Source organism: Uranotaenia lowii, unplaced genomic scaffold (assembly GCF_029784155.1).
Source record: "Uranotaenia lowii strain MFRU-FL unplaced genomic scaffold, ASM2978415v1 HiC_scaffold_175, whole genome shotgun sequence".
Taxonomy (NCBI): domain Eukaryota; kingdom Metazoa; phylum Arthropoda; class Insecta; order Diptera; family Culicidae; genus Uranotaenia; species Uranotaenia lowii.
Window position 1 is genome coordinate 1 of NW_026597799.1, and position 22,084 is coordinate 22,084.

Genomic DNA, 22,084 nt, shown 5'->3' on the forward strand with positions numbered 1-22,084 from the left:
TTTGAATGATGAATCTATATCTCTATTTTGAAGCTTTGTTATGTTTCAATTTAGTATACTCCGAATCTAAATATGACATTAAAAAACTTAACTTTTGAAAACTCGATTTTTTCATATTCGGAAAAATATTAACTCAATGTAAAAAAAGCGTATGAGTTTCGAAGATCATGAATCGAATTGTAAAACCAAATTTAAACGACGATTTCAAACGCAGCTTTTTATTTCAATTTTTAATGATGATTCGAACCGAATGTTACATTTGGTTTTTTAAATGTTTGAGTTGACTGTAATTCGATATGATTCGAGCAAAAAATTGGCAACATTTTGTTAGAAAAAACCCAACCCTAATCAAAAACAAATTAAGAGTGACTTTGTTCGACCATATTTGGCCCACTGTATCGAGTTTATTTTTAAATAAACCCGACAGCCCATAGCTCCCGCAAAACTGAAAAACAAAAAAAAGAAAAGTTTGCGGCAAAGTGTGCGTCACGAGTGTCAAAGGAAAAAAAGTGACGTGGAACCTGTGGAGAACGGAGAAAAAGAGTGGAGATCGGTCTAAGCGGACACAAAACCAGTAATTTTCTGGCTTTTTAGAACAAAATTTTGAGTTCTACCGGTGATAAATTGTGCGGTCAAGTGATACGGCAACCGGTTATTGCCCCGAGAAGCAGATTTCCTGTCCCCTGGTTCAATCAACATGTCTGGGCAGACATTTCTCGAGCTGAGCCGATTTGCAATCATGGCTGGCGAAACCGATGAGGAGGTTGAGCGACGACCGGAGAGCGCCGAGCAATATCATGCCGAGCAGTACGGCATCGTCGATCCGGATCGCATCATCAAGAATCCGCTGCAATTCCAGTGGACGCTCTGGTATCAGGAACCGGATAAGAACAAGTCGTGGGGAAACAATCTGAACGAGGTGGCCACCGTCGGTACCGTTGAGGACTTCTGGAGATTGTACAACCACATCAAAAGCTCGTCGGACCTGAAGACCGGGTGCGATTATTCGATGTTCAAGCAGGTCATTCGCACCATGTGGGAAGACGAGAAGAATTTCCGCGGCGGCCGGTGGGTGATCAACGTGCTCCAGCAGCAGCGCCACGAACGGGATGAAATTGCAATTTGGACCTCCACTGTCATGAAGCGGGACGCGCCGATGCGGGAGAAAGCCGTAAGTCGACTTTTTGCCATGTCCGAACAATAATTTGAAACGAGGGAGGTTGGGTAAATTTGTTGCCAAAATTAAAACACGATGAGCTAAATTTTACGTTTTTTCATTATTATGGGCAATCGAAAGCCACCTTTTTTTGCCTTTCTTACAGAAAGGTATAGTTATCGGTCGATTTGGGAGATCATTAATTATGGGTCTTAGATATACCTTTATAGGTACCTATCGAATCAGCTCGATGAGTTCTGATGATGTCTGTGTATTTGTGTGTATTTGTGTGAATTTTTGTAAACTTTGTTCTCGACGTTTTTGTGAAACTGAGCAGTACAATAAAAATGATTTTTATCTTGAAAAATTTGATTTTTTTTCTTCTTCAACCTATAAAAGAAAGAAAAAAATACAAAATAGTTTGAAAATTTTTTTTTCATAGTAAATATCAAAAATCATCACTCCAAAAAACGTGGCCATTTGGCTTGCCAGCAATGTCAAGCTATCACTAATCAAGATGATCGATAATATGACGTCAAATTATACATGACGTCATAGTTACGCGCTTGCTATTTGAAAGTTTGGATCTGTCGATGTGTGCAAGGGAAAACGTACAGGCTTCATTCCCACTCAGGTTTGATGTCATCATGACAGAAACCGTGTGAGGGGAAGAAGACTGTTTCATATTTTCCCTGTCAAAGGTTTTTTTTTTTTTCATTATTTTGGTTCAGTTAAAATCCGAACCAATCCAAAAAAGCATCGGAACCGAAATTCCGATGCATTAAACATATTTATGGTTTTCACCAAGGGGTACGACCCCCAAATTAATGAAGTCGTTGATGAGTACGTCGTGCCCACACTGCATGGTATGAAAGCGATTGTTACTTCGAGACTTCCCATAACATTATATTCAGGTTGCTCTGTGGAGGACAAAACGACGAAGGGGCGCGTGCGGGAGAACGAAGCACACCATATCAATTTCTTCATACGCTTATTTTCATTAACCCTTTTATATGGTTACTTAATTAATAATTTAATACTGTTGCTTTTAAATCAATTTTTGGAAAAATTGCAATCATGATGGTAGTTCTCATGCCAAAATTATAAAATGGTTAAAAAAGTTGAAATTGAGATATTTTTTTTTTCATTCGTTGCCATTTTCAAAGTGATCCATTTTGAAGAAGCACGCATTTTATCGAGGAGTGAAAAAACATCGTTTTCGAAGCTTATTGAAGAGAAAACTTTTTAAGCCAAATTTTTAGATATTGTATTCGTTATGTTATATTCGCCTTATACATTGATTCTGACCGATACACATACCTATGCGAGTAGACCAGGCCGACATTCCATTTACTAAACTGAAAATTGTAAAAATGAACATAGATACAAATTTGAAAATATATTCAACCGACCATTGGACTCTATGTTAGAATCATATTCTATTCTTGCTGTCTTGACTCCATAGGTTACCCAGAAAAATGTTGAATTACTTGAAACACATGGTTGGGAACCTTTTTTTATATTGTCATCTTGATTTCAAATTCGTCTTTTTAATTGATTTTGATCGGTATGTTTTTTATGATCGATATACTCATGCGTTTAGACCAGCCCGACATACCATTTACTAAACTGGAAATTTCAAAAACTATCATATAAAGCGGTTGGGATCAAAGGGGTACAAGTGCCTAAATGATAGTTTCGAGAAAACCCGCTTCAAAGTTGTTAAGTTGCACAATTTTTCATATATTTTTCGAATTCGAGCAGTTTAAACTCAATCAAAAAGTTTTCGAAAAAAATTATAAATAGGTAAATGCACCAGATGTACATTGAAACATAAAAAAAACCGTTGGTTATCTTAATTCAAATTGACGATTTTGGAACTTACACCCCTCTGATCCTGAAGGCTTCATATATACAAATTTGAAAATATATTTTACCGATCATTTGACTCTATGTTAGAATCATAGATACTATTTTCTCGCTGTCTTGACTATATAGGTTATGCATAACAAATGTTGAATTATTTGGAAAACATGGTTGGGAACCTTTTTTTATATTGTAATCTTTAATTTTATATTCATGTTTTTTATTGGTTTTGATCGGTATGTTTTTTTATGATCGATATACCTATGCATGTTGACTAGGCCGATAAAATGACCAAAAATGACCTTATATAGAAATTTAAAAATATGTTTTACCGATCATTGGACTCTATGGTAGAATCATTGATACTCATTTCTCGCTGTCTTCACTCCATAGGTTACCCGGAGCAAATGTTGCATTATTTGAAATACATGGTTGGGAACCTTTTTTTTTATATTGTAATCTTTATTTTAAATTCGTCTTCTTAATTGATTTTGATCGGTATGTTTTTTTTTATGATCGATATACTTATGCGTTTAGACAAGCCCTTCAATTACTAAACTGAAAATTTCAAAAATTATCATATAAGACGGTCGGGAAAGGGGTACAAGTGCCTAAATGATAGTTTCGAGAAAACCCGCTTCAAAGTTGTGAAGTTGCACAATTTTTCATATATTTTTCGAATTCGAGCAGTTTAAACTCAATCAAAAAGTTTTCGAAAAAAATTATAAATAGGTAAATACACCAGATGTACATTGAAACATAAAAAAAACCGTTGGTTATACTTAATTCAAATTGACGATTTTGGAACTTACGCCCCTTTGATCCTGAAGGCCTCATATATACAAATTTGAAAATATATTTTACCGATCATTTGACTCTATGTTAGAATCATAGATACTATTTTCTCGCTGTCTTGGCTCCATAGGTTACCCAGAAAAATGTTGAATTATTTGGAAAACATGGTTGGGAACCTTTTTTTTATATTGTTTTTTATATTGTTATCTTCAATTTTATATTCATGTTCTTTATTGGTTTTGATCGGTATGTTTTTTATGATCGATATACCTATGCATGTTGACCAGGCCGATAAACCATTTACGTAACTGAAAATTTCAAAAATGACCTTATATAGAAATTTAAAAATATGTTTTACCGATCATTGGATTCTATGGTAGAATCATTGATACTCATGTCTCGCTGTCTTCACTCCATAGGTTACCCGAAGCAAATTTTGCATTATTTGAAACACATGGTTGGGAACCTTTTTTTATTTTGTAATCATTAATTTTATATTCATGTTCATAATTGGTTTTGATCGGTTTGTTTTTTTTATGATCGATATACCTACGCATGTAGACCAGGCCGACAAACCATCTACTAGGGTGAAAATTTCAAAATTGATCGCTTTTTTCTTATAGGAGTAATTTTCGAAAAGTAACAAAAAATGTTTTTTTTTTCGTACATATCAATACTACAATCAAATCGCATCAAACTTTTATTCGATTTTGTTTTAATTTTGTACAACAAAATCAGTTTAATCTACTGTCAATACAAACATGATAATACTTGGTAATACTTATTATCTATCCTTAACCTTATGTATTACTAAAGAAGGCTATCGTTACTCAAAAAAATAACAATCACTTATCGGAACATATATCGTATCTTACTCGAAAACTTCATAATCTGGAACATCAACACGAAGAAAGATTTGAACTGGTATACGCAGCGTGTTTCGAAAGCACCCCGTAAATCGACAATAGAAACGGAAAGAGGCCGTTCCGAGTTCAGCCGAACGGGCACCGCTATATGGTACGTTTGGGCTGCCATCACAGTCAACAGCAGCGATGGAATCCAAAAGCCTCCGGGAGCGGCACTGCTCCGAAAGTCTCAGCCATGGAACGCCGGAACCTTTGCGCATGAAAAGTTTCCACGAGAATATAATATATCACGACAGCCTAGAAATATACACTTTCAAGAAAAAATTAACCTCAAGCCAAACTAATTCAAGAAGCATCTTACCTCAACATCTTGCAGATTTTAAAAATAAATTTCTGTCCATGTTATATCGGTACACTCCAAAAAACAGGCTTTTATTTAGTCCTCGGCTGAATCGCATCGCCCGGGGAACCTTTTCCAATAGCTAGAAGGTGAAATTTTCACTACAAAATATTATCTTAGCGTTGAACAAGAAAAAACTCACCTGAAAGCCAACAGCAGCCAGAAAGCACCTTCCAATGTCAGCATTCTGTCTTCGACACAACCACCGGGCTCCAGGAATAGCCCACATCCTCCAGTCGGATCGAAGTCGAGACATTTGAGCCGGAATTTGAAAGTCGGGATTCGGGACAGTTTTCAGCGGATCGAATTAAAATAACACATGCAACCAAAACAACACGATCAACTAACTGTGCAAAAATTAAGTTCCAAATGGCACGCAATTGTCGCCTATGTCTTTATACTCAAATTTGAGCAAAGTTATTTTTTACAATTCAAATTAACTTAATTAAACGTTTTGCGAATCAAAATTAAATCTTATGATGCTAAGATACTCTGCTCGAATGTACGTTTGATTGTAACATCCGGATGATTCCCACAAGAAATTACATTCCAAGCCGCACACTACATGCTGACAATAACGGACGTAATTTCACGCTGACAACGGTGGACATTCAATTATGACGTTCGTTCTTACTGTCTTCCGGTAATTGTTCCGGATAAGTGAATTCAAATTTTGTGACATGTTCTTTCATCAACACAAAGGAGGAAAACGAGACTCAACTTTAAGTTCTTAGAATTAAACTAACTTTTGAATTTTGGTCAAACTTAATTTTGAGTAATCAAAAAGGAGCGTGTAAGAAATGGGTTTTTGTTGAGCATTTTTTAGTCTACAAAAAAGCCTTTTCAACAGCTTTTTCGTTGAAAAGTGATCGAGTGGAAAAGTCGTGGTTATATAGTATAAAACTCTCGGCCAAGAAACACCAAAGCCATACATACATACGTGATCGAGTGTTTGGTTTTTTTTTTTTCAAGTGGATTGTGGAAGAAGGTATTTTTGAGAAAAAATTAGGTGTTGCCGTGGGACAAGTGCGAACAATATCGGGGTAAGTAATTGTGATTTTTTTATTTACGGGAAGTGAATCTTTTCACCAGGGATCATCGCCCTTTCAGGATTTAATATTACATAAACGACGCTTCATTTGTCCCCTGTCATCATTGGTGGGGGAGGGGGTGTTAGAAACCGGTCAGGTGAAAATTATGAGGAAATTAATTTTATTTTCATAATTGCTAATTTCAAAATGTATAAGGTACACCGGGGTAAGTGTGGACGGTTTTTCGTATAGTTCAACTTTAAAAAATCATTCAAAAATCAGCAGTGGAGCAATTTTCATAAAATTACATTCAGTGTAATGCAGAACATGTTGTTTACAAACGCTGAAGAGATGAGCTCGATAGAAGCAAAGCGAAAAAAGTTATTACGTAAATTGTAATGGACTGCTGGTGTCTTCACTTACCCCGATTTATGGGGTAAGTGTGGACGGAAGATTTTCTTTTTGGTTTCTCAGGAAATTTTCAAACAATTAGTGTTTTCTTGGTTGAATACGTTATTTTATTGCTCGAACCGTCCAAAAGTTTGAAAAAAAAAGTTCATGATATTATTAGTAAGGCATCTTTCAATAATTATTTTGTGTAATTTATGCTACAACACACGAGTTCCGATTTTATCAAAAAACACTGAACAAACAAGTACTTTACCAAACTTTTCATCAACCGAATGCTAAACTTAGCTAAAAAATGCAATTCATGAAGGATGAAGGACAGAAAATTGAAAAAATGTGTAAACATCAAGTCTTTTTAAAGCCGTCCACACTTACCCCAGGCAGGGGTTGGAGACAAGATTTTAGTTTTTTGTAAATAAACACTTTTTTCTTCATCTTTAACCGCCGTTTCTTTTCCTAACTGGTTGTTTGGAATATAAGGATTGTTTCAATGTAGAGCCGGCTAGTTTACGAGAAATTGGCAATTGAAAAAGATGCACATCACCTCGACATCGTAGGTGAAAATAGAAAATTCTCAAAAAAGTCGTTGTAAACATCCGTTATTGTCTGAATTCTATTTTTTTTACAGTTATTGGATAGATTACTAGTAAATTGAACATTCTGCATTAAAAGTTTGAGAAAATAGTGCACAGTATTGTTTTAATAGCCATCGTCCACACTTACCCCGGTGTACCTTATGAGCTAAGCTAATAAATCGTGCAATCGACCCTTATGATTCCAAGTGAAACAGGATATGCATTCATTGGTATTTTTATGAGCTGCATAAAATTGAAATAATTTAAATTTTGATTTAGGTCTTCAGTATGTCACTATCATATTCCTGAATACTTCATTGTAAATAGTTGTTATGAAACAACATTCTCACGTGAGCTTTCATTACGTTGAATGAAACAGAAACACCGAAACGAGTTAAGTGCTTATGAAATTTGGAGAGTATTTTCTCGTAATCTAGCGGGTACTTGAAGCAATCATAACATTCGGAACTTATGGGACATCAATAATTCTTTAACAATCAACAAATTTGTTTGTCTCCTTAAAATCTGAAAATATGAGCCGTTTCAATTAAAGATTTAAAAAAAAACACAACCAATATCTATGTTTATTCTTTGAATTGTTTCGACGAATATTTTTATTTGTTTTATCATGATTGTTTGGAGCTATCCGTTAATATAGGTTGCTTTACATTCCAACATTAGCGATATTATTTTAAATAAAAGTCAACTATTTTTTTATTTTGTATTATTTCTAAAAAGCCAAAAACGAGTCGAAACAAAAAGGGGTGATGAAGGAATTCTTCTAGCAAACAATGTGTTTTGGCAGATTCTGAATTTGAATCAGTTATCAGATTCAAAATTAGTTTCATATTTATGATAAATATAAATTCAAAATTAAGATGTACATTTCACAAGTTCAGATTCAGATTTTAGATTCATTTGGTATTCAGATTTGGGATTCAGAATATCCATTCAGGTTCAGAACCCAGATTCATGTTTTTGATGTTTTTGCAAATGTTTGCTTATTTTAACACTGTGGAACAGATTCAGAATCCAATCACAGAATTCAAATTCATATTCAGAATAAAACTCATAATTCATATTTACAATTCAGAATTGGGATTCAAAATTCTGCATCTAAATGGAATTCTAATTAAGAATCACATATTCAAATGCATGATTTCAATTCCGATTTTAGATTTGGAATTCACAAATTTCAGGTTTTAATAAATATAAATAAATTTCAGGTTCTTTATTCAGAATGTACATATTGTCAAAACTAAGATATCTTAATCCAGATTTAGATTTATGATTTAGAATGAGAATTTAAATTTATAAATGAGGCCCTCAGTATCAGAGGGGTGCAAGTACCAAAATCATCAATATTTAGTTAAGTAAACCTATAAGATTCTTCATGTTTCAATGAAAGTGAGGTGCAAAACCGAGATTTTTCATAGTTTTTCTAAACACTTTTTGATTGAATTAAACTGTTCGAATTCGAAAAATATATGATTAATCGAGCACCTTCACAACTTTGAAGCGTGTTTTTTCGAAACTATCATTTAGGCACTTGCAACCCTCTGATGCCAAGTGCCTCAAATGATATATTATAAGGTAATGGGTTCAGTTATAAGATTTAAAGTTGAGTAATTTATAACTAAAATTATTCAGACTTGTACTTCAGACTACAGATTCTGTTTTTAAAATGAGACTTGATATTAAAATTCATACGATTGGTTTCGATTTCAAAAATCTAATTAGATTCATTGAAAATGTCAATACAGGTATTCAATTACAAGTATATTGTTCAGAGAAACTTTCGCTTGCGGGAATAGAGAGGCTATTTTGTACGGCGCATAAGTCCAAAACAAGCTTTTTGCAGTCCGGATTTATAATGTTTCGTACAGATATCACATGCTCGCGTCGGCACTGTTGCGGGCAGTAAACTGACAGTGTACAGCGATCACTTATGCAACATGTTGTCTTATTGTTAGTACACATGAAAATTTCGAAATACTTCGGGGCTATTGATGCTCGTTTGCCCCTTATATCCGATTTTTGAACTAAGTTAGTCACCGTTATCCCTTTCCTTAGTCTGGGAATCAAGCTGGTGGCTGGTGGTAGAAGTTACAGTGGAGACCGTGTTTGCGTGCGGCTGACGACCGCGAGGTCAGACTGTTTTGTTGGTTCCAGGGACAGCCGAAACTTTGCCAAGCTTTATCCAATCATGCAATAATACAGCATAATAATAGTGTATTTGTTTATGCCGAGTGTTGCACTCGTGTTGCCCTAGTGCACCACTAGGTGCTGTCAAACTGTTTGTTTATTCGGACGGTGTTGCACTGGTTTTGACCTGGTGAAGTTCTGCTTACGGACGGTGGCCCACCGATAATTTTGCCAGTGTTGCGAGAGAGCGTGTGAGTGCGTGAGGTAGCAATACACTGGCGACGATTTGTGTTTGTTTTTGTCGGGTACGGTGGAACACTGATCGAGTGGAGAAAACAAATACAGTATAAGTGAAATTCTCAGTTTTTCAAATATTGTTTTATTTGACGTAATGGTAGGTCACGAGAGCATTGCTGTTTATTCCAAATATCTCGAAAAGGTGTGAATTCTTTTAATGATTTACATTCACAACAAATACTCTAGTCAAAGGAATTTATCCATGGTGTTTTTATTGTGGATTTCTATGTGTTTTGGAGATTCGAAAACATGATAAAATAATCAATTTTTTGAATAAGTTTTTGGAAATAAACTGTTATTTCTATTTTCTGTTCTGATTCTGTTCTGGAATCTCGACAATAACGGATGTTTACAGCGTTTTTTTGGTATACTTTTTATTATAACTACTATGTCGAGATGATGTGCATCATTTTCAGTTGCATTTTTTTTTTTTTAATCTAGCGTGTTCATGACGACAAACTTTGCATTGAAACAATACTAACATTCAGAAGGTTAGAGAAAATCTACCGTCCCTACTTACCTTATATAACGAGCCTATAGTAAACAAAGAGACGAAATGTCACGATTGGAATTTTTGGATTTTCTGTCAGTGTCATTCCAATCGAGCAAAACCAAGCAGTCTTAAAGGCAGACCTACAGCAGGGTTGCAAGCACATTATTTCGAAAGGTATCAGATTGCGCTTCTTTGTTTACTATAGTTTCTTTAACCTTATAAAGCGAAGTAAGTAAAGAAAACAGCAGTTCATTAGTTTTAGTGATAAGTTTAGCGAGTTGTGTCAAAACTGGACCTAGCAGAGGGGCGACAAACTTATCTCGATCATGCTTATATCTTCAGTGTAATAAAAAAAAAATATTCTGCATCAAATTGATCGTTTGCCTAAATAGATCCACTGCTGATTTTCTTAAAAGATTTAAGTTGTACTATACGAAAAACCGTCGTACTTACCTTTGTGTACTTTAAATGGTATTTGATTTAAATTTGGAAACCTGTCAAAATTAATTATTCCTATGAAAATGATGTTCATCTGATCCTGGCGCCTCAATTGGTTTCTATTTTAAAATCGTACTATCGGAACAAATTATATTGACATTATCGATTGATATCCAATATTTGGATTGAAAAAAGACCCTCAGAGCCAAAGAGGTATAAGTGCAAATATGATCGATTTTGAGTTAGTAATACTTAACAATTTTTCATATTTTAATTTGTATTTGGTAATTTTATCGGGTTATTTTAAGTTTATTTACAAAAATAACAATTTTTGAATAATATATGGAATATGACCAAAAAACTTAAATGCATGTTTTCTCGAATTATTCTTTTATTCAGCTTTACCCCTTCGGCTCTAAGGGTCGTAAATAACTTTTTTGTTTTTGTATTTTTATTGAGTATTAATAGCTTTCCTTTAATTTAAAGTTTCCATCCACTCATTTATAAGATTACTTTGTTGGGATACAGCAATGGTGTTTATTTCTGTTTGATGTTATTTTGATGAGAAATATGGTTATGTTAAGGTTACCAAAATTCAAACTTATTTATTCAAATTTCGTTCCAAAATAATCAATAAAGATCAACACTTTTTCTGAAAAATGATAGAATTCAAGGCGTTCGTTAATTAACTTTATTAATCACGATTGCCTTATTTTATAATAATCAATTAAATTTATTTAAAGTAATGATTGAATTTTTATGAACATTGGTTAGAATAAATCGAATCTAAATATTAAACTTGAAACTTTTTCAAATTTTTTATTTCAGTTTTTAAACATGTCTCGCACCAAAAAATATTCGTCGGAATACAAAGCGAAAAAACTTCGTTTGTACGATAAGCAAAAGTACATTAAAAAACTCGCTTCTGTTATAAATGAGCAAAACAGAAAATCAGATGTCAGTTTTTCTAATCAACCAAACGTAACAATTTTGGAAGAAATACAAACAAATCAAAATTGTTACAGGGAAGAAAATCGACAAAGAGAAACCCTGAATCATGCAGAAGCAATTGATGATTATGCCAATACTATTGTAAACGAAGATAACTCATATAAAGAGCAAGAACAACAAAGAATCCAGAGGAAAAGAAGAGATATTGAAATTTCTTCAATCATGCGAGAAAAAAATGCTAAAAGGATTCGAGAAATAAGAGCAGATATGAGCTATTACGAAAATGAAAAAACGATGAACAGACTTCGTATGCGTAAGATAAGAAATGAAAACATGGAATACTATGCAAGAGAGAAGAATAATATTCTATGTAAATTGGCAGAAAAACGTTTAAGACACGAAAACGTCCAAGCTGCGTCGAATCATTCAAATTTGTTGAATATACGTTTACAGAGAAGCAATGAAACGTATAATGTTAATGAAAATGCACGCAACAGATTATCACGACGGGAGCAAAGAATGAATGAATTCATAGCTCATCGAGACAAATATTACAACTTTCTAATTCGTTCGAATGATATTCAATCGAAATCAATAAGGGAATTCATTGAGAATAGAAAGCAGATGCCCAGTTATGTATGCGCAAGCTGCGAGGGTTCATTTTTCTATAAGAGTGTTCAAAAAATTTCTGAACAGATAATTGATAAAATTCTGAAAAACGAAAACGTTCAAAATACTTGCGATTCACGCACCTTGAATTATTATTTTCAAAATTCTTGCAATTTTCTGTGTAAAACTTGCATTAAATATGTAAAAGAACGTAAAATTCCCAAGCTTGCTTCAAGTTGGGGATTAAAATTACCGCCGGTTCCCGAATGCATTACAAGACTTAATGATATTGAAGAAAGAATAGTTTCTCCTTATGTTGCTTTCCAAAAGGTTGTTCTCATGTCAAAACGTGCTTGTAATCCACAGCATGGAATGAAAGGGAGTGCAATTCATGTGCCTAGTAGTGTGCCACTTATGGTTTCGTCTTTGCCAAGACAACTAAATAATCTTGATGTTATACCTATACCGGTGGAATTCAAACGACATATGGGTCACTCTTCCACATATATTAGTGGATTGGTCCGTGCGTCATATGTATCAGAAGCTCTTGATTATTTGAAAAATACTGAATTATACAAAAAACATGACATACAAGTTTCTTCTCATGATATGAGAATTTTCACGGAGGAAATCAATCGGAACAATGTCATAAATTTAGATGCCAGTGAAAATCAAGTTGCTACAAGCGACGACGGTAATATTCGGGATAATCAACTTTGTTCTGGATTAGAACAAGAAGTTAATTCGAATTTACAATTAGACGATTTAGAGGTCGATGATGAATTTTATGAACATTTGGTTGATGATGATGATGAATGTTTACTTTTCGACTTCAATCAACAAACGGCACAACATGCCACTATTGTTATGGCTCCAGGTCAAAATCACTGGCCTGTTTCAGTTCACATTCAACCAGATGTTGAATGTTTTTGTTTTCCAAAAATTTTCGCTGGAAAAAAAAGGCAAGTACTTAACAAAAATATTACAAGATCTGATTTAATTAAATGGGAAGTACGCTGCCATACAGTTAAAATTTCGGCATTCAGAATTTTATATTTGGCCAAAATGAAATTGGAATCAGAAGTTCTTAGTTCAACTACACTTACACTAAAAAAGAAATCTAATGCTAATGGTGTTACAGTTGAGGAAGCATTAAATCCCCAGTTTATTACAGAGCTTAGGCAGCATAATGATGGGTTGAATTTTTTAAAGCACATCAGATGTTCTCCAAGTTTTTGGAGCTCGAAGAAAAAGAATCTCTTTGCGATGTTGCGGCAGTGCGGAAAACCAATGTTTTTCTTAACCGTGTCTGCAGTTGAAAATAAATGGCCTGAATTGATACAAGGGTTGGTATTGAAGACTACAGGGAAACAAATTTCGTTATTGCAAGCTCTTAACCTTCCGGAACAACAAAAACACGATCTTATTAAAGAAAATCCTGTTTACTCTGCATTGTATTATGATTTTAAAATTACTGAGCTAATGAAATTAATGAAACAAAGCTCAGGCCCATTCCAACCGTATAAAATAACAGATTTTTACCGAAGGCGCGAATTTCAAATGAGGGGATCTCCCCATGATCATATGTTACTGTTCATTGAAGATGCACCTTGTCTAGATTTAAATGATGAAGATAGTATAAAAGCTTTTGAAAAGTTTGCTGATACATTTATCACATGTCAGTATGATGCTGATAATCCACTTTGTAAATATTTGCGTCACAAGCACACTGATACATGTTCAAAAGGACGGAGCAATAAAAACACATGTAGATTTAATTTTCCAAAATTTGTTCTATCAGAAACTAAAATTTTAAAACCATTGCCCAAGAACGAAATTACTGCAGCGGTTAAGAGAAATCTACAGAAAATAAAAGAAACGATGGAAGTTCTATATTCAAGTAGAGAAAGATCAAATCTCAGTTTTGAAGAAATTTTAGAAAGCTTGCATTTGACTAAAGATCATTACATAACCGCTTTAAGAGCTTCTATAAGTAAAGTTACAATTTTTTATAAACGCAGGAGCTGTGAAGTTGATATCAATTCTTATAATCCAATAATATTGAATTTAATGGAGTCAAATACAGATTTGCAGCTAATTCTAGATGAATATGGCGTTGCAGCATACATTGTTGATTACATTGCTAAGTCTGAATCGGGACTCTCGAAGCAGTTGAAGGAACTGCAAAATGAATTAGATAAAAGAAATACTACTTATCTTGAAAAGTTGAGGACAATTGCTAACAAATTTCTCAATTCGAATCTAATGAGCGTCAGCGAAGCTATTTATCATTGTTTAAGTATTCCTTTGTCCCATTTCAGTCGAACTCATATATATATCAGCACCTGTAAATCTGAAGATAGGGTAGTTTTTCTTAAATCAGAAAAACAATTAAGATCAATGAGCAAAGATAGTACCGATATCGCTGGTAAAGATATCATAACATATTATGCGGAACGAGTAGATTTACAAAACATTTGTTTAGCTGAGTACGCTGCATTTTATTTTAAAGCTAAAGGAAAAAGTCGTCCTGATAAGAACAGGTCACAGATTTCTGACGAAGAAGAGGACATTGAAGAAACAGAAGTAGATAGAGAAAATCCTAACCATAAGAGAAGGAAAACAGCTCGAATTCTGAGATATAATCGATACAAAATCGAACAAGATCCCGACAATTATTATCGAGAGCAATTACTTCTATTCTATCCTTGGAGAAATGAAATCAATGAAATTGAAACAGTGAACTGGTTGGAAGTGTATAATAATAACCTCGGTGTGATTACTAGAAATCGTTCCAAATTTCAAATTCTGTCAGATGATGTAATAGACAAAGCAATAGAAGCCGCAAATGATAATAGAGCAGATTTAGAAAATGAAGAAATTTCCGAATTCGAACAAAATCAGCTGTCTAAAGATCATGAAATCGATATTCTTGTACAAGGAGGTATTGATAGACCAAAAACGTTTACTCCATTTGTGTATTCGGCTCCTCCGAAAGTAAACAAACGCGATCTTCTTGAAAATCTAAGGAAGCTTAATAACAGACAAAGAGAAATTGTAATTCATATTTACAAATGCTTTAAACTGAACAAGTTACCTTTAAAAATTTTCATCTCCGGCTCAGCAGGTGTTGGAAAAAGTTTAGTTATATCAACAATTTATCAATTGATTACATATTTTCTGGAGTACTGTGTTGAAACCTCAGTTTGGCAATCATCAGATTCTGTCAAAGTGTTATTAAGTGCGTTTTCTGGAAAAGCTGCCTTTTTAATTGGAGGCAATACTTTGCACTCAGCTTTTGCCTTACCATTGACCGAAACTAGAAACATACCAGATTTACCTATGGACGTCGCAAATAATTTACGCCAACAATTGTTACATTGTAAATTGATAGTCATAGATGAAATTTCAATGGTTGGAAGTACCATTTTCAGTCGTATAGATACAAGATTGCGCCAAATTACAGGAATGGATGAAAGTTTTGGTGGTTTATCTGTAATAACCGTAGGAGATTTCCGACAGCTTCCGCCGGTCAAAGATAGATTCATTTTTAACCCTCCCAGAGATTGTTTGGTGACGTTGGATCTTTCCCCTTTATGGGCGGATTTTGAATTTTATGAATTAACTGAGGTCATGAGACAGAAAGACGACTTAGACTTTGTTAATGCGTTGAATAATTTTGCCCAGGGAACTATGAACGCAGCAGATATCAACGTTTTTAAAAGTAGAGAAGTCTCCGAAAGTGAAGTACCTAGTGACGCTATAAGGTTGTATTATACGAATTTGGATGTTGACAGATATAATGCCATAAAAATTGCAGAGTCGACTGAAACCGAAATTTTAAGTTTGGCTGAAGATAAATTGACAGGCAATTTGAAAGAAGAACAAATTTTAAAGAAACTTGATATTTGGAAAGCTAAAACTACCCGGGATTGTGGAGGGTATCCATATTCTATACAATTCAAAAAAGGTATCAAGTACATGGTAACTGCAAATTTAGATGTATCGGATGGCATCGTAAACGGTGCAACTGGAGTTTTGGAATTTGTTTTTTGTAATCCACAATCGAATAAACCTATCGTGGTGTACCTTAATTTTGACAGCAAGAAAGTTGGCAGAAAAGCTCGACTTAAATTTCATGAATTTACAGAAAATTTGAATCTTAACAAAAACTGGACACCTATTGAAAGGCAAAGATATAGTTTGACTAATCATTTTCAACGTGACTATCAAGTTATTAGGAATCAATTCCCATTAGTTCCCTGTGAAGCGCTTACAATTCATAAAAGTCAGGGACAAACATATTCCAAAGTGTGCGTTGATCTACGCAAGAAAGGTAACTCAACTCGTCAGTTAATTTATGTTGCCTTGAGTCGTGTTTCGAAACTATCTGGGCTTTATATATTAGGAAAATTTCCGGGAAATATGGCCGATAATCCTACCATAAGAGCTTGTTTGAAAGAAACGGAAAGATTAAAGACATACAGACAATTAACTTTAGCGTTTGATAATTTAACAACTCACGCAGGATTGGTTATTGCTTATCAGAATTCTAGATCTTTGAGAGAAAATTTCAAGTACATATCCGCGGATGCATGGTATTCGAGATGTGACATAATTGTATTTTCTGAAACGGGGATCCTTACAAACGATGAAGTAAATATACCCAATTTCCATATTGTTTACCGATCAGATAGACAAAAATTTCCATTTTTTGTTAAGAGTGGCATTGCCAAAGGTATAATATGCTATGCGAAAATTGGTTTAATAGTTTCAGTAGAAAGTCATAAGACGGTTTTCAAAGCCAATAACCAGAATAAATATGTTGGCCATACTGACTTAGTTCTTCTAAAACATGGAAATTTTTCACTTCTTACAGGCTATAAATCACCGAAAATTAATTATAATGAATTTATATCTGTATTCAATTTAATTTATAAGGCTTACAGTGAACCAATCGTATTCATAGGAGATTTCAATTTTAATCTCAACAGTACATGTGACGAAACAAAAAAATTAGTAAATAATCTGAATAGAATGCATCTTTATGATAAGTTAGTTTGTTATGAACCTACAACAGATCTTGGTTCTAGATTAGATATTGTATTTTCTAACATAAGAAATATTTCAGCTGGTGTATATGAGTCTTATTTTTCTGACCACAAACCAATCTTTGCGATAATTCCTCAAACAGTATTGGAATTGGAATCTGCTGAAATTCTAGGAAGTGAGTATTTTGATACTTCTTCATCAAATATAGTGAATGACAACATTCATAATGAACTTTTCAATGATCCTCCAGAAGAATTATTTAATGAAGCTAATATTTTGATTGAAAATTCAACAACAGAGATATTAGAAAATGAAGAATGGTTCAACGAAGAGCTTTTTAGAAATTTGAATAGTGCAATATTAGACATTTTGGTTACTTCAATGAATTTTAATCTAGATACAGAATACCGCGTTATGTCATTGTTAGAAAGTTATTCTCAATCCCTAGATTTAGTTCATACGCATATGAATGTTTCTCCAATTCAGATTTTTGACCGTTTACGTGATCTTGACAGGATGGCAAACGAACAGTATTTTCAAGAATTTGTTGAAATTGAAATTCCGAGAGATGGAAATTGTCAGTTCCATTCGATTTCATATTCTTTGATTGGAAATACACTTTTGTCAAATGTTCTCCGAACGTTCGCATTCAGAAGTGTTTTACAAAATAAGTCCTATTTTGAAGGTAGAGAAAATTTACTTGAATCGGGATCATTTTTCAATCTTCTTTGTATTTCATGTGAGGACAGTGCCTGGGGTAATGCAGATACTTTATACGCATTAAGTATTATTTTAAAACGAAGTATTTTTGTCGTTATCAAGGGAACCCCAGTTAATTGTTTAGAAATCAGACCACCAGTGGTATCATTGACTCCAATTGTTATGATTTACGGATCATCACATTATAATGTACTTCTCCCTAAAAAACTTAATTCTAAACATGAGTTTCCGAATACAAGTGTAATTAATGTAAGAGAAAGTGAACTGTTCTTGTAATTTTTTGTTTTTAATACGATTCACACATTGGTAATTGAATTAATATTGAGTACAGTTCATAATAGTTGTGATGTTGTTCTCTGGTTACTAAATAGGATCAGAAAAAATGTGGCATCAATTTGCGAGTCTTTCATTTGAGCTTCCTTCGCGATCGCAGTGCATCAGATAAATCAATAAAAGGTAAAATGAAATGCGAAGAGCTTGAAACAATTCAGTTTAGATTTAAATAAAATTTAAGTAAGATGTCAACATTGATGAGACAAGTCACTGCAGATATTCAGTTATTCCTTAGTATCTGTGTATTGTAGCGAAATTGAAACAGTCAGCGATGGTTCGTCTAAATTCTCATGGATGATAATGATAATGATGATGATAATAATAGTGATAATTTTTAAGATTGTTGAATATTCATTGGCCTTTTGTCAACTTGAAATTAGTTAAGAGAAGTCTACATATATTTGAGCACTGCGCGGTATTTACATGAATTGTTCCAAATCTGAGATGGTTCTTAGTACAATTGTAGCAGTAAATGAATGTGATTTGTTAAAAAAAAATCTTTTCAAAAATATAACTCGATCCGCTCAAATATGTGTAGGGGAATGAGGTGGGAACATTATCATCATCATTATCATTATGATTTTATTATTCAAATTTCATAATCGCAGTTGATCTTATTAATTTTCAATCCTAATAGAATCGTTGAAAGAATAATAACTGTTTGAAGCGAGATAAACTTCTCAATTCTTTGGCATTGCACAGTGTGGCTGGACACTAGGACAACCACTAAGGCGTGGCGAGACACCCGTCTTGAACAAGCACAGTGCGACGAGACATCCACTGTTTGAAGCGAGATAACATTCTCAATACTTTTGCATTGCACAGCGTGGCTGGACACTTGGACATCCACTAAGGTGTGGCGAGACACCCGCCTTGAACAAGCACAGTGCGACGAGACATCCACTGTTTGAAGCGAGATAACATTCTCAATACTTTTGCATTGCACAGTGCGACGAGACATCCACTGTTTGAAGCGAGATAACATTCTCAATACTTTTGCATTGCACAGTGCGACGAGACATCCACTGTTTGAAGCGAGATAACATTCTCAATACTTTTGCATTGCACAGTGTGGCTGGACACTTGGACATCCACTAAGGCGTGGCGAGACACCCGCCTTGAACAAGCACAGTGCGACGAGACATCCACTGTTTGAAGCGAGATAACATTCTCAATACTTTTGCATTGCACAGCGTGGCTGGACACTTGGACATCCACTAAGGTGTGGCGAGACACCCGCCTTGAACAAGCACAGTGCGACGAGACATCCACTGTTTGAAGCGAGATAACATTCTCAATACTTTTGCATTGCACAGCGTGGCTGGACACTTGGACAACCACTAAGGCGTGGCGAGACACCCGCCTTGAACAAGCACAGTGCGACGAGACATCCACTGTTTGAAGCGAGATAACATTCTCAATACTTTTGCATTGCACAGTGTGGATGGACACTTGGACATCCACTAAGGCGTGGCGAGACACCCGCCTTCAACAAGCACAGTGCGACGAGACATCCACTGTTTGAAGCGAGATAACATTCTCAATACTTTTGCATTGCACAGTGCGACGAGACATCCACTGTTTGAAGCGAGATAACATTCTCAATACTTTTGCATTGCACAGTGCGACGAGACATCCACTGTTTGAAGCGAGATAACATTCTCAATACTTTTGCATTGCACAGTGCGACGAGACATCCACTGTTTGAAGCGAGATAACATTCTCAATACTTTTGCATTGCACAGCGTGGCTGGACACTTGGACAACCACTAAGGCGTAGCGAGACACCCGCCTTGAACAAGCACAGTGCGACGAGACATCCACTGTTTGAAGCGAGATAACATTCTCAATACTTTTGCATTGCACAGCGTGGCTGGACACTTGGACATCCACTAAGGCATGGCAAGACACCCGCCTTCAACAAGCACAGTGCGACGAGACATCCACTGTTTGAAGCGAGATAACATTCTCAATACTTTTGCATTGCACAGTGCGACGAAACATCCACTGTTTGAAGCGAGATAACATTCTCAATACTTTTGCATTGCACAGCGTGGCTGGACACTTGGACAACCACTAAGGCGTGGCGAGACACCCGCCTTGAACAAGCACAGTGCGACGAGACATCCACTGTTTGAAGCGAGATAACATTCTCAATACTTTTGCATTGCACAGTGCGACGAGACATCCACTGTTTGAAGCGAGATAACATTCTCAATACTTTTGCATTGCACAGCGTGGCTGGACACTTGGACATCCACTAAGGCATGGCAAGACACCCGCCTTCAACAAGCACAGTGCGACGAGACATCCACTGTTTGAAGCGAGATAACATTCTCAATACTTTTGCATTGCACAGTGCGACGAGACATCCACTGTTTGAAGCGAGATAACATTCTCAATACTTTTGCATTGCACAGCGTGGCTGGACACTTGGACATCCACTAAGGTGTGGCGAGACACCCGCCTTGAACAAGCACAGTGCGACGAGACATCCACTGTTTGAAGCGAGATAACATTCTCAATACTTTTGCATTGCACAGTGTGGCTGGACACTTGGACATCCACTAAGGCATGGCAAGACACCCGCCTTGAACAAGCACAGTGCGACGAGACATCCACTGTTCGAAGCGAGATAACATTCTCAATACTTTTGCATTGCACAGTGTGGCTGGACACTTGGACAACCACTAAGGCGTGGCGAGACACCCGCCTTGAACAAGCACAGTGCGACGAGACATCCACTGTTTGAAGCGAGATAACATTCTCAATACTTTTGCATTGCACAGTGTGGCCGGACACTTGGACAACCACTAAGGCGTGGCGAGTCACTCGCCTTGAACAAGCACAGTGCGACGAGACATCAATTGTTAAAAGCGAATACGATTATCCAAGATTCACCGGAATGGAAACCATCCTACGACCAGGGAAGAGCGCAGTCCAGTTTGATTTACTTCATGCTGACCGAAGCTACAACAGCGGAAATCGAGGAAGTTTGCGGTTATGCAGCAAATTTCGATAGCTATTGGTCGGAATCCAACTAATAATCTGCATCTGAGAACCTTTATCGAAAATCCTGATATTCCGCGCTTGCCGTAAGTACCCAGTATTTACTACAAATATTACTCCACCTTATATTTTGTGTCTTTGAACAGCGCCGGAGTCCTTTACGAAAAATTTGGCAACGGTGGCACGCGGTGCTGGTTTGTTGATCAAGACGGTCAAAAACTTCGGCATCATGCGTAACGTGCCGCGGATTGGTGCTTGATGCCCGTCACCTGAGACGAGGGGGGAATTATTATAGCCCACGGCAAGGCTGTGTTGCTCAAAAGGTGGACCGATACTCAACGTTTTTCAGTTACGAGCTAACGGCGCTTCCATCAGCGATTTCAAGTGGTAAGTTAGCAATTATTCCAACCATTATCAATCAATTAAAAATTTTTTTTGTCATTTCTAGGCCAAAATTAATCATCGAAGGTGCATGTGCATGTTCCTAGGCGTATTGATCAGCCCAAGGACATTTTGTGATGGTCACATTTTCATTGGTGGGTATCTTTTTATTAATATATTTTATGACTAATTCTATTGATTGAGACATATCCTATTTTCCATAAATTGACGAAAGGATGCTACAGATGAATGCATAAGCGTTGGTGAGCGAACACCCATTTGTTTTTAGACGCTCTCAGAGGCCGGATACCTTCACTTACCACCAGATGTCGGTCGGAAAAATGTAATTATCTACCGCCTTTAATCTGCCGGAGAAAGGAGACTAGCTGTTTCTGAGTAACCATAAGTTCAACATCGAGTCGAAGATTCCATACCTGCCAGAGTAGTGAGATTGGCCGCAGTGCATCGAATGAATTTTCTGGATATATCCCAAGAGTTAAACTACGCAACATGATTTGGCAGCCGACTTTATGCTTAAGCTGCATAAGCGTTCTGAATG

The 22,084-nt window shown here is 35.6% G+C and overlaps 1 protein-coding gene and 2 long non-coding RNA genes across 3 annotated transcripts; 2 read left to right on the plus strand and 1 right to left on the minus strand.

Annotated features, from left to right (window-relative positions):
* The first annotated feature begins 739 nt into the window (after positions 1-739).
* On the plus strand, positions 740-1,204 carry LOC129759514 (eukaryotic translation initiation factor 4E-like). Its single transcript, XM_055756983.1, has one exon. It carries the CDS (start codon positions 740-742, stop codon positions 1,202-1,204), a length of 465 nt encoding a protein of 154 aa, XP_055612958.1.
* Positions 1,205-4,611: 3,407 nt separating this feature from the next.
* Positions 4,612-5,338, minus strand: LOC129759512 (uncharacterized). The gene is made up of 3 exons (XR_008740183.1): positions 5,226-5,338; positions 5,045-5,165; positions 4,612-4,980 (listed from the first exon to the last, which is right to left on the minus strand). It is a non-coding gene; the product is annotated as an uncharacterized LOC129759512 (long non-coding RNA).
* A 15,685-nt stretch (positions 5,339-21,023) lies between these two features.
* LOC129759513 (uncharacterized) lies at positions 21,024-21,683 on the plus strand. Its single transcript, XR_008740184.1, has 3 exons — positions 21,024-21,230; positions 21,291-21,531; positions 21,593-21,683. It is a non-coding gene; the product is annotated as an uncharacterized LOC129759513 (long non-coding RNA).
* The last annotated feature ends 401 nt before the right edge of the window (positions 21,684-22,084 follow it).